This window comes from Penicillium lagena (genome assembly GCF_028827675.1).
Source record: "Penicillium lagena strain IBT 129212 chromosome Unknown utg000006l_segment0_segment0, whole genome shotgun sequence".
Lineage (NCBI taxonomy): Eukaryota > Fungi > Ascomycota > Eurotiomycetes > Eurotiales > Aspergillaceae > Penicillium > Penicillium lagena.
The window spans coordinates 1,186,951-1,198,279 of record NW_026623227.1 but is presented as its reverse complement, the minus strand read 5'-3'; the positions used below and the strand labels follow the sequence as shown (position 1 = coordinate 1,198,279).

Sequence of the window (11,329 nt, the reverse complement as noted above, 5' to 3'; positions counted from 1 at the left end):
TTCCGGCCCAGCACTGTGACAGCCGGTGAGGTGGTTCGTACTTTGGTCATTCATGTGCGATGCGAGTAGCCGAGGAATCCTTCGAGGAACAATTATTGGAGCGCACTTGAAACGCGAGCCATTGAGCCGGATGAGACCAGAATCCGAGATGGTGCTTTATTCCCTCAGATCCTCGCGGGCACCGCCTAAGATGCGCTTTCCTCGGCAGCCTCGGGTTCGGGCTGATTGATTTGCAGCTGCATCCACAAATTTTCGAGAGCTGCCGTGGCGTCGAGATCACCGCCGTTCGCCTTTTCATTGAGCCGTTGGATCTCCGCAACTTGCTCTTCGGTCCGGGCCCAGCCTTTGAGCCGCTCTCCCAGGTTCATGTTGCGCCGCGTGCTCATGATCGTGCGAACGGTGTCGGTCTCGCCTCGGGCCGCTTTGATGTTTTGCAATCTCTCCAGGAATTGGGTCTGGTTCGTTGGCGCAGCGCCTCGACGGGGCAGTAGCCGTGGGGTAGACTCGGATGCCGAGAGGTTGGATTCGAGATTCTGTTCGCCTGCTACTCCCGAGCTGGAAGTGAGGTTCGCTTTGCGACCGAGAATTTTCACGCTGTTGGCGGCGAGCAGTTCAAAAGACTCGCCTGTTCGCAAAGGTGCCGTGTGGTGGTCGGCATCTGGATCCGGATGAGAGAAGACGAGTTCGGTGCCAATCTGGTCGGCCCAGGCGCAGGTGAAAACTTGGTTATGGTAGGAGACGATGGGATTGCTGGTGTGGAGACCGAGAATCTGGATCTGCTCGGTCGGCAGGGGCTCTGTCTCAGCGCTGTCGAGGGGAGTGAGGTCATTGTTGGCATTAGTTGGGTTGCTTTCATCCGGAAGGGGAGCATCGTTCGAGGAGGACGCGGGCTGGCGGCGGCGAGGCGCGCGTAGCGGGCCGTGGTGGGAGGTGAGGTCGAGGTTGAGGTAGAAGGTCTGGGGATGTCAGTGAAGCTCGGAGTAACCCAGAACGCACGCATACCTCTGTGTCGAAGTCGTGGTACTCGTACTCGTACTCGTCATCGTCGTCCATGGTGGCGATGGCAGGGATGGAACATGGACTCGTCACCAACAATCTTCAGAGCGCAAACATGGGAGCGATAAGATAGCTGAGTCAGCCCCGCATGCAGTGGTCACCGCCGGGGTGTGTTTGGCGATAGTCGGAATGAAGTAGAATAGTATACGGCGAGTAATGGGAGCTGATTCATCCTATCACCGCTATAGGCACTCCGTAAGCTCCGGAGTTCTCAGGGACCGCGTCGGCCGTGGAACCCCTGCGGCGAACCCTGGCCGGCTGACGGAGGCCCTTTCCTGTCCCGCGGTGTGAAGTCACGTCGGGCTCTCTTCCCACCAACATCGCTCTCTCACTTCACAGCAAACAATCAGTCATCCCTCCGTCGCCATGAGGCCATCCGGTAAGTCCGAGTGTTCCTGCCTGTCCTCGTCTCTCTCCCTCCGGCTCTGTACGGATGCCCATGACTGTAAGGGAGCGCTGATCGCATCCGGCTCGGCATCTCTGGTCGCCCTCCGGCTTCCGCACGTTCCCGGCCTCAGTGTCTGACTTGCTCTGAATTCCTGTCGAAACCTTTTTTTTTTGTAATTATTTTTTTGCTGCTCACGGGATGGGACCGCTGGATTCGGAAACCCTGGACTTACCAATAGCTTCTTATAGGCCTGCCGCCCGCACTCCTGGTGTGCGTTGTGCTCGTTCTCGTGGTCGCTCGTCCTACCCGTCTAGATCCTACAGAATGCGCAACGGCCGCGACCCTACTAGCCAAGCACTCCACTGATCACCCGGCCTCGACCGGAACCACCACTGCAGAGCTCGTCGTTCATGAGCCCTGTGCTGCTGCCTCGCGCCCGACAGACTTGACCGTCTATGTCAATTCGCTGCAGCAGATGGCCCGGAAGGTCAAAACGACCATTGCGGTTCTGACGAGCCTAATCGCATATGTGTCGATCAACAGTATAGCCCGGGCCCTCAATCCGACTGCGTTCATCTGGTACGAGGAGGACCGCGACGATCCCAGCTGGATCGCCAGCTCGCGCTCATGGCTGGACCGCAAGGCCTGTCGCTGGCTCAGTCTCTGCGGCGTGGCCCATTTTCAACCTGCTGATGGTCCGTTCGGACACCGCGATCCAGCCACGGGATGGCCAGCATCCAATGATACCGGGTCGGAACCCTGGCGAGCCTTTTGGACCAGTGGGGCCAATCGATCGCGGGCGTGGGATGCCGAGGAGCGGGCTCGGCGGCAGATCCCCGACTATGTTTTCGACTATGCCCCACTCGTCCATCTTTATTCTGGGGAACAGTTCTGGCCCGGCGACATTGCAGAACACATATACCACACCACTCCCATGTTGAACTACACTCCGATTCAAGCGAAATGGGACCATCCGACCTTGAGTAATTTGGATACTTTGAACCAGTGGGAAAAGGGTCGGTATGTGTTCCTGACCAGCAATGATAATGTGCAGACCCGTCCGCCATGGCTGGAAGGCGAGAAGAATATACCACGGACAGAAGGAGAAGATGTGGAAGAGTTGTGGGCAGACTGGGATGATCGAGTAGACGGCGAGATCTCCGAAGATGATCGGGCCCCGTGGTTCGACCTGGATCACCGCCCGGAAAACACTGAAGATCCACAGCTCCTCCCAGGACATATCCTTGAAGAACTCCGCAAACGATATGGCGGGGAAGAGATTCATGCCCAAGCGGTGGGTGGGGGTCGCAGCGATGCCCCAGCGATCCTGTTGGTGATGGACAAGGGTGACGGTGTTGTCGACGCCTTTTGGTTCTACTTCTACAGTTTCAACCTGGGCAACACGGTAGTCAACGTGCGATTCGGCAACCATGTGGGCGACTGGGAGCATTGCCTGGTGCGGTTCTACAATGGAAAGCCCAAAGCCCTGTTCTTCAGCGCCCACTCCGCCGGTGAGGCCTACAGCTACGAAGCAGTGGAGAAGATCGGACAACGGGTGAGTTTTACACTTGTCCCCCGTACTAGCTCATACTAAGTCTTTGGCAGCCTGTGATCTACTCTGCTGAAGGCAGCCATGCCATGTATGCCGCAGTGGGAATACACGAGTATGTCTTACCCTGGGGACTGTTGCACGACGTGACCGATCGAGGTCCGTTGTGGGATCCTTTACTCAACTCGCACTCCTACACCTACGACTTTGACAACGACACTCTCCGCGCATCGACAGTCAGTCCTAACTCGCCAACGGAATGGTTCTATTACAAAGGCCACTGGGGCGACAAGTTCTATCCGCTGGGCGATTCCCGCCAGTATCGCTTTGCCGGTCAGTATCACTTCGTGAACGGGCCCCTCGGGCCCCGGTTCAAGCACCTCAACCGCAAGAAAGTGTGCCAGGGCCACGACAAAGCTCCCTGCGTGATCAGAGACTGGATCCAACAGGGCAAGCGTGCTCCTCGGTGGAAATCTGTCGGTCCAGGAGACCAAGTTGCCCTTGGTACTGAAATCTCCCATTAAACCCCGCTGCCGCTTGCTTGCTTGTGTGCTACCTACCCCTCGCATGATTTGACGCCTGTACCCCAATCCAGACGAGGCTTATTGCCGTGAATACCGAACCGACAATGCCTCCTGTCTACTGGCAAGAAAACCAACAGTGTCCTGAGCAGCTTCGGTGTTTGTCCCGGACTGGGACAGTACACTGGAAGAAAATGCAAATCTCCGGGACGGTCATTATTTTAGATACCCCATCCCCTTTTCCTCCTACAACCTTATACAAACAACCCCGGAGTTGAAAGTTGAAGCATTCCATCATGCAAGAACCAGCATTTATTAGATCCAATGCTTGAATGAGATTATGAGCTTGATTTTGATGTGGTTATGTTATACTTGGAAGCGCATCTGGACTCGGCGTGATCTTGTGTCGTTGGCGCTTTGGTTTTCTTTTTATCCTTCTTTTGCTTATCTCGTGACTACGACCATGCTTTTTTTTAATTCTTTGCGAGACCTTGGACCAATGATAAGAGTACCCCTGTTCGTGAAATTGAATCCCACCGCCATTATTATTCTCCTAAACCCGAGAGTCGGACAAAGGCCGCAAAGAAGCTGAGCTTGCGTGGGGAATAGGAAGCGATTTTGCGGTCCAGGTACTCCCCATATTTCAAAGCATGAAGCAATAGTACGATTCGCGATATAAGTAATATAATCAATATTGCCAGAATAAACGCAATCAATAAGCGGCGGAGTGTGATGTCCGCATTTGTCTATCGCCATGACCATTTACAAAACACGTATTAGACATGGTTAGCCGATTACTTGATAGAGGAGTTATAGAGGAATACAGACAACATGAATAGGAATGATAGACCTAGTTCATAGCATGATCAAAAGTTAAAAAAAAGGTGAGAAACTAAAGACACACAAGCAGTGTCGAACAAACATCACAAAATCAAGAGCACAATACAACGCCGGGCCCCGATGTGCAAAGCAAGCCAAGTAAAGCTGAAAAACAAGCGATAGAGGGAGATTCAAAAACAGTGATAGGAAAGGCAATGCTAGGAGAGGCAGAACGATACAAAGGAGAAGAAGAGGAAAAGTCATTAGCGAGGGAGTGAGTGGGTTTAGAGTCAGTCATTTCATGTAAGGCAAGGGAAAAGGGAAGAAAGGAGAGGCAATAGGGATAGCAGAGGATGGGTTGATTAAGAAGTGGGAAAAATTGAAGTCAGATAAGCAAGTAGGAAACGAGACTGAGAGTGAGAGTGAGGCAGAGAGAAGACAACAAGAGTCAATCAAGTTCAATGCAAAAAGAAAAAGAACTAACTCCTCCATCCGAAAGCTCCCGACCCAGGAAGAACGGAAATAGAAATGAACACCCATAATGAGACAAAGAAAAGAAACACACAAACACCGATTTTCTCCGGATCCCAGCCCACCCTGAAAAATTCCTACCCATTCCCTTCCTTAATCATTAAACATTGCAGAAAACTAGATTCGCGTCGAGCGTTTCCGCAGACCAAAATCTTGCTCCTGGAGTTCCCGAATCAGACGCAAACTCTTCTCCTCTGGGTCTTCTTCTGAGCTGCCGGCTTTGGCAGGCTTGACCGACTGGCGCGGAGATAGCGACGAAGCGAAATGACGATCGAACCGCCTCTCAACCATTGGAGAGCTCTTCTTAGCGTGGGACGACGACGGGCGAGACGAAGGTTTCTTTGACGAAGCTGGCGGAGCAGGAGTGGTTTTGCGTGCGGTGGTCGTGCGACTCGCGGGCTTTGAGACTCGGGTTGAGGGAGCTTCTGGCGCATATCGATCGACATATCGGGGTTGGCGAGACGAATGGCGAGAGCTAGAGTTTGGCGTGTGAAGTGCGGTGGATACCTCGCCTTCTACAGATGCCATGAGATCACCATCACGGACTACATCCATCTCGTCGGCCAGCGACGTGGGCGGTGATACCAGAGATGCAGTCGGCTGGGATGACATAGGCATGGCGTCCTTGTCCTCGGTTTCAACCGAGTCGGTTTGGAAAGCAGGCGGTGAGACGTACGAGACGTGGTTGACGGTGGCCCCCGGTTGTGCCGGCGGTTTGCTGGCAGTGTGGTTGACAGACTCGTTGTCATAAACACCTGTTGGGACGGCCTGCATCACCGAGTCCTTTCGTTCGCCGTGACCAAAGAACGCTGGACGTGACGTGGGTGAAATGCTCTCCTGCTTCGTTTTCTTGGAAGTGACAGGGGTGCCGTCTTCATCAAGAGGTCGAACTCGCTTTGTAGAAGCTGTAGCACGAGGCTTCGACCGCTCCTGGGCCTTGATCGGGTCAATCCGGCCATATTCATCGTGGATGCAACGGCGCTTGCTCTTGCGGCAATCTTCACAGGCCTTATTTCGTCCCTTTTTCCCACCATTAGCCCCGTCAGGACTCCCGTCGTTAAATTGGTTGGTGTCTGCCGCGGAGTTTCCGATGGCCGTCGAATGAAACTTCCCCGACCCATCGTACCGATCCAGTCCGACCAGATGGCTGCTGTTCTGAAATCCAGCTTGAGACGCAATTGCTGCAAGGGAATTTAATGCCGAGACGGCATCTTGCGCCAAAGAGGATGGAGTGCTTAGACCTGATCCGGGCGTGAACGTATTGACTGCCATTTGTTTGCCCAGCAACAACTCGCTCTGTTCATCTTTGTGGCGACATCGGATGCGTCGTTTGCGACAGGCGTCACAGGCAACTCGTTTCGGGCCAAGCCCGGAACCTCGCTGTACAGTACGCGGCTTGGGTGTGGTCTCGTTGACACCGACATCGTAGGTGAAATGAACAGGGACAGGAGTCGCACTACCTGAGGGCGGATAGGCACTGCTGTTGGGTGGAAAGCTGAGCGTCTCAGAAAGTTCCTCGGAGGGGCGTTGAACGGCCTGTCTTTCAGCATAGGTCTGTTGGTGATCCACATTGCGCTCGGAGCGGCGACTAGGTCGCCCGGCGGACTTCTTCTCGTTGAGAGAGACCTTGGGATTGCTTTCGATGACACCCGGTCGAGTCCACAGCGGAGCCTTCTCGTTGCCACGCTTCCACGCGACCCAAATGCCGAACTTCCTGATCATATCGACCGGGTCTCCGACACTCTTCGGAATAGAGCGCTTGACTGCATTGCGGACCTCCATGGTCACACCTTCGACAAGGTAGGAGGATGCGATGAGTGCTGTCCGAAAAAGATACTTGGTCAACTCAGGTAGACCCTCCAGCTCTGCCTGCGAGTAGAAACGTGCATTATAGTACGGGGAACCCGCAAGATCCTGGTTGGAACGCTCCCCGAACTCATAGTAGAGGGGATAGTTCCGGTGGAAGCGGTAGTTGTCATCCTGCAAGAACGCCTCCAGCACGTTCTGAGGAACGGGGTCGTCCTCCAGATATTTCAATGCTGTATACCACTGAATCTTTTGGAAGAAGGGATACCGAAACTTCTTAGGCACCTTGGTCTCTTTTTCGATGTTGAGCACCTTGATTTGCATGCCGTAGTTCAGGCGTGTGAGGAAGTTGCCGCCAATAACCAAGCTGTTCTCCGGTGTCCACACAGCGTGGATCCATCCAGACGGAATCAACATGGTATCACCCTCCGAGAGATCCACGCGATAACATTCCTTGGTTTGGTTCCCAAGGAAAATCGAGTCCTGGGCAGGGGAGTTGCACCATTCTTCATACTTCTTCAGGTGCTTATCCTTTGGAGGAATGAAGAAAAAGGTCTTCTTGCCCTTCAGGATGTGGTAAAAGACGGAAGAACCACCAAAATCGATGTGAAAGTCGGTATAGCAATCGGCGACAGACATCAGGCAATAAAACTGGACCTTTGGAAAGTCACCAATCGCCTTGAGCTCCTCAGGCCAGACAGCATCCTGTAGATCAAGGTCTCGCACAACCTTGGGCCGCTTGATGAGCCTGCCCAGTCTGCTCTGTGACACTTCCAAACTGATGACGTTTCGGACCGGCTTGTTCGATTCGGTGCTTTCGTAGTAGTCAGCCCATTTCTGCATGTTCCACCTCTTGTCCTCTCCCTGCTGAGACTTGACGTCAATAACCTCGACCCTTTCTTCGGGGCCGTAGAGCTCAGCGACAGCTCGGACGGTGAGACCCTGAGGAATTACCATATCCAGCAAATCTTGGCCACAGTCAACGGTGTCTTCGACGCTAGTCTCCTGCTCAGGCAGATGCTCGAGCAATTCATCAAACACATCCTGAGAGGAAGCCTCCTGGACAAGATCATCGAACTTGGAATCCATCTCGGGAACTGACTCGCGGGTGTTCCAGCAGGCAGGAATGACGATGGGTTCTGTCCATCCATTGCCTCGTTCGAAATATTCCGCGGTGACCAACTCCGGCTTCATCCGAGGAAAGTTTTCCTCGTTGAATCGAATCTTGCCTTGACGAATAGGTTCGAGGTAGTGGTGTTCCAAGGAGTCGGTAGCCGCCTTGACCAGGCCCTGGTTGAGACTGCCGTAATCGATGGCCGTGCGGGCTCGCGATGACTTGCGCACAAAAGTCGTTTGGCCATAGATGGGGCGGCACCCATGGCAGATAAATTTGTCGACCGTGCGAACCTCCCGGTCGTTCTTAAAACCAGCACAGATGATATGGAACCATTGTTTACAACCATCGCAACTTATCCAGGTGTCTTCTTCCTGTTCCTCGGTCTCAATCGGAATCCGCACCATGTGGCACGCCGCGCAGCTTGCTTGGCCCGTATCGTTCTCTTCCTCTTCGACCTTCGGTGGCGGACCCATGGATTTAGGGGTCTGAAATTCGGCGCATTGGTGGTTGCCGTAGCTCGGGTATTCAGGTGCGCCTGCTGGTGGATGCCACGAATTGTCTTCATTGTCATCCTCCCAGACAATGGGCGGGAGAGAGCCGGAGCTGGTGGTTGGACGGACACCGCGGATCACCGGGCGCGATATGAAAGCTGACCCATCCGAGCGAGATCTCATGCGAGACGGCGGGACATTGTCTTCATCAATCAATTTCATATCATCATGGCTCCCGTAACCACCGCTGGAATAGCCAACTCGAGTGTGACGCGCAGCCTCGTTTCTGTAGTGGTAGGATTCGTCGATACTGACTCGCTTCATATGACCGGGCTGGAAATTGGTGGGGCGTGCAAAGTTCAGCAGAAGCTCCGCGTCGGTTTTCATGCTGTCGAGAAGGGTGGGATGGGGTGGGTTCGAGGGTATGTTCGGTCGGATGCGATACGGCGACACGTCCCTCTCCGATCGGGCCCGTTTGGCGGGGCGTTCAGTGTCTGTCGAGTCGGTGGGGAACAGGGGCATCGCTGACCCGAGATAAGGCGAGGGAAGTTGTGGTTGGAGAGGTGTGAAGGTAGGGCTGGTTGCGAGTGCGATGGTTGCAAGCGTGTCAATGGTCGAGCTCGAGCGGCCATGACCCGAACGGTGCTGCGAGCTGCCGCTTGCACCGGCTCGATTGCTCATTGACACACGTTGGTCGCCATCCAAGCTGGCAGCTCGAGGGCCACCGCGCTCGGTCCATGCGGTGTGGAATTCGGCTGTCGAGGGAGTGATGGGCTCGACGGCGCGTCGCGGCGGAGACGGAGTACGGTACTGTGACGGACGACCGCCGAAAGGGGGTTGAAAAGATGCTGCGCTCATCATTTTTCACGGTATCGAGCAAAGGGGAACGGGAAGGACGTGTCGGGAGGATGCGAAAAGGTGCGCTGGCCGCAGGCGGTGCAAAGCGGGGGATGCTGGACCACACGGGCTAGCGAAAGGCCGGCGCAGGCGAAGAAACGGTCATCCCTGGCAAAAGGGCATGCGCACGATGAGCCGAGAGACCGAGCGTGTAGATTTCGATGGAAGCTGGCACGGGAGGTTGAGGGAGGTCGGTGGTCGCGGACGTGGGTTGAGGGGGTTGAGTCGAGCGGCGGGAGCACAATGGCGCCGAGGGAGCGCGCCGCAACCCAACGGGGGAGCAGAAGAGAGAGGCCGAATAGAATCCAGGCGAGAGATTCAGACGGCCTCTGACGATGGGGCAGAAGGAGTGCGAAAGGGCGATTCGGGAGAGGGGGGAGGAGGGATGCGAAGGGTGACGAGGTAGGAAGGTGTGTGAGAGAGGAAGAGAGGGAGTCGAGCGGCTCAGCAAGCATGTACGGACGCGGCACCAAACCTACGATGGAACTCTGTATCCTCCCCCCTTTCATCGACTAGAGACTACGGCCTGCTCGGATACTCTGCCATGTCGCATTGATTCTGCTGGGCTCTGCTCGGCCGTCAATGTGCTGTTCTCCGTCTTCGAGTTGAGTCGCAATCGTCAATGCCTGTTTTAGTAACTACGGCACCGCCATTACATAAGCACCCTCACGCACCGGAACTCTCGTTTCTTGCGCTGAGTGTCGTGCTTCCCCCCTCCGCCTCTCCTCGTTCCCCTCAACACAACGCTCCCCGATACCCTGGGTATCCAAGTCCGTCTGCTCGCCCATTCTTTATCAACCGGCGTACTTTTGTTCCCCTAAGAATGAGCCGGAAGCTCGCCCCCGAAGCCAATCGGTACGTTGCTGATTTCTTTTCCCACGCCCCTCCCGACTTCGGCGACCCTATCATCGACCGAAGGCCATCGGTCGTGGGATGGGTTTGATGAAAAGCCCATCTCTGTTGTTCTGCCGATCCTCCTGCTGACATCCGTATCTTCCCCTCTACAGGATTCTCTTCGTCAAGAACCTCAAGTACGTCTTCACCCGTTCCGAGTCGCCAATCCCCAATGGACACGAACCTGGGAGCATCCCATTTACGACCGCGTGCAATCCGCTAACATCTTCCCTCAGCTACAACGTGACCGCAGATCAACTGTTCGACCTCTTTGGCAAGTTCGGGCCTATTCGGTACGTTTGCCACTATCATCACCATGAAATCTGACATGTCTGACTGTCCCCAGCCAAATCCGCCAGGGTATTGCGAACAACTCCAAAGGCACTGCATTTGTTGTCTACGAAGACGTCCACGACGCCAAACAGGCATGCGATAAGCTCAACGGCTTCAATTTCCAGAACAGATACCTGGTCGGTATGTATTGCACAAGGGGGAAAAACTAGTCAGATCAATACTAACTCCATGTAGTATTGTATCACCAGCCGGAGAAAATGGCACGTTCAAAAGAGGACCTGGCGGAAAGACAAGAAAACCTGGAACGGCTCAAACAGCAGCACGGGATAGAATGACACGACGATCTTTTGCTTGGTTTCTGATGATGCCCTCTGCTAGCATGTTAGCTGCGCACGGTGTTGCCACGGCTCTCCTGTTCTCCGGGTCGGTTGAGGGGTTTGAGGCGTTCTGATTATTCCCATGGGTTTTGTTCTTCTGGATGGGTGGAGGGTTTGACGGATCTGGTCTCGATTCAGGAAGCGGATGAGACAGCCCTTCCTTCGTTGTCATGTTCTTTTCTTCTTTTCTATTCTAGTATTGATATTCTAGTATTGATACGGTCAATGGACCCTCCACTCGCTACCTCTCCGACCGTATGATCTCACACCTACACTATCCACCGTATACCTGCTAGCGGGTCTTGGACGTATCCACTTTCTGCAGATGCCAAGCTGAGGAAGGGAGTGCGAGTTCATCAGTAATGAGAGAATTAAATAATAACCTTAAAATGGTGTTCTATACTTGGTTTTGCCTAGCTCAGTCAGCCCTGCGGGGACGACACCGCCCCGGTGCAACATCACGCCGCATCGACTCATCCATTTCCCCGCCGGTGACACATTATTCTCGAGCAGTTGACCTTCCACCACCCAGTTCATGACGGTCGCCCCATCTCTGACCTGACCTAACACGGGTCCTTCCAGTCATCCA

General features: G+C 54.4%; 4 protein-coding genes across 4 annotated transcripts; 2 read left to right on the top strand and 2 right to left on the bottom strand.

Moving 5' to 3' along the window:
* Positions 1–185: 185 nt before the first annotated feature.
* N7510_008628 (TFIIIC subunit 6 family protein) lies at positions 186–1,053 on the bottom strand (the record flags this gene model as incomplete). Its single annotated transcript, XM_056980553.1, has 2 exons — positions 186–956; positions 1,003–1,053. 2 exons carry the CDS (start codon positions 1,051–1,053, stop codon positions 186–188), a joined length of 822 nt encoding a protein of 273 aa, XP_056830762.1.
* Positions 1,054–1,422: 369 nt separating this feature from the next.
* Positions 1,423–3,517, top strand: N7510_008627 (uncharacterized protein; the record flags this gene model as incomplete). The annotated part of the gene is made up of 3 exons (XM_056980552.1): positions 1,423–1,435; positions 1,693–2,999; positions 3,050–3,517. The coding sequence occupies 3 exons, from the start codon at positions 1,423–1,425 to the stop codon at positions 3,515–3,517; spliced, it is 1,788 nt and encodes a 595-aa protein (XP_056830761.1).
* Positions 3,518–4,981: 1,464 nt separating this feature from the next.
* On the bottom strand, positions 4,982–9,139 carry jhd1 ([Histone H3]-lysine-36 demethylase; the record flags this gene model as incomplete). The annotated part of the gene is made up of 1 exon (XM_056980551.1): positions 4,982–9,139. One exon carries the CDS (start codon positions 9,137–9,139, stop codon positions 4,982–4,984), a length of 4,158 nt encoding a protein of 1,385 aa, XP_056830760.1.
* A 658-nt stretch (positions 9,140–9,797) lies between these two features.
* Positions 9,798–10,698, top strand: N7510_008625 (putative pre-mRNA branch site protein p14; the record flags this gene model as incomplete). Its single annotated transcript, XM_056980550.1, has 4 exons — positions 9,798–10,030; positions 10,183–10,362; positions 10,416–10,543; positions 10,598–10,698. 4 exons carry the CDS (start codon positions 9,798–9,800, stop codon positions 10,696–10,698), a joined length of 642 nt encoding a protein of 213 aa, XP_056830759.1.
* Between the last annotated feature and the right edge of the window lie 631 nt (positions 10,699–11,329).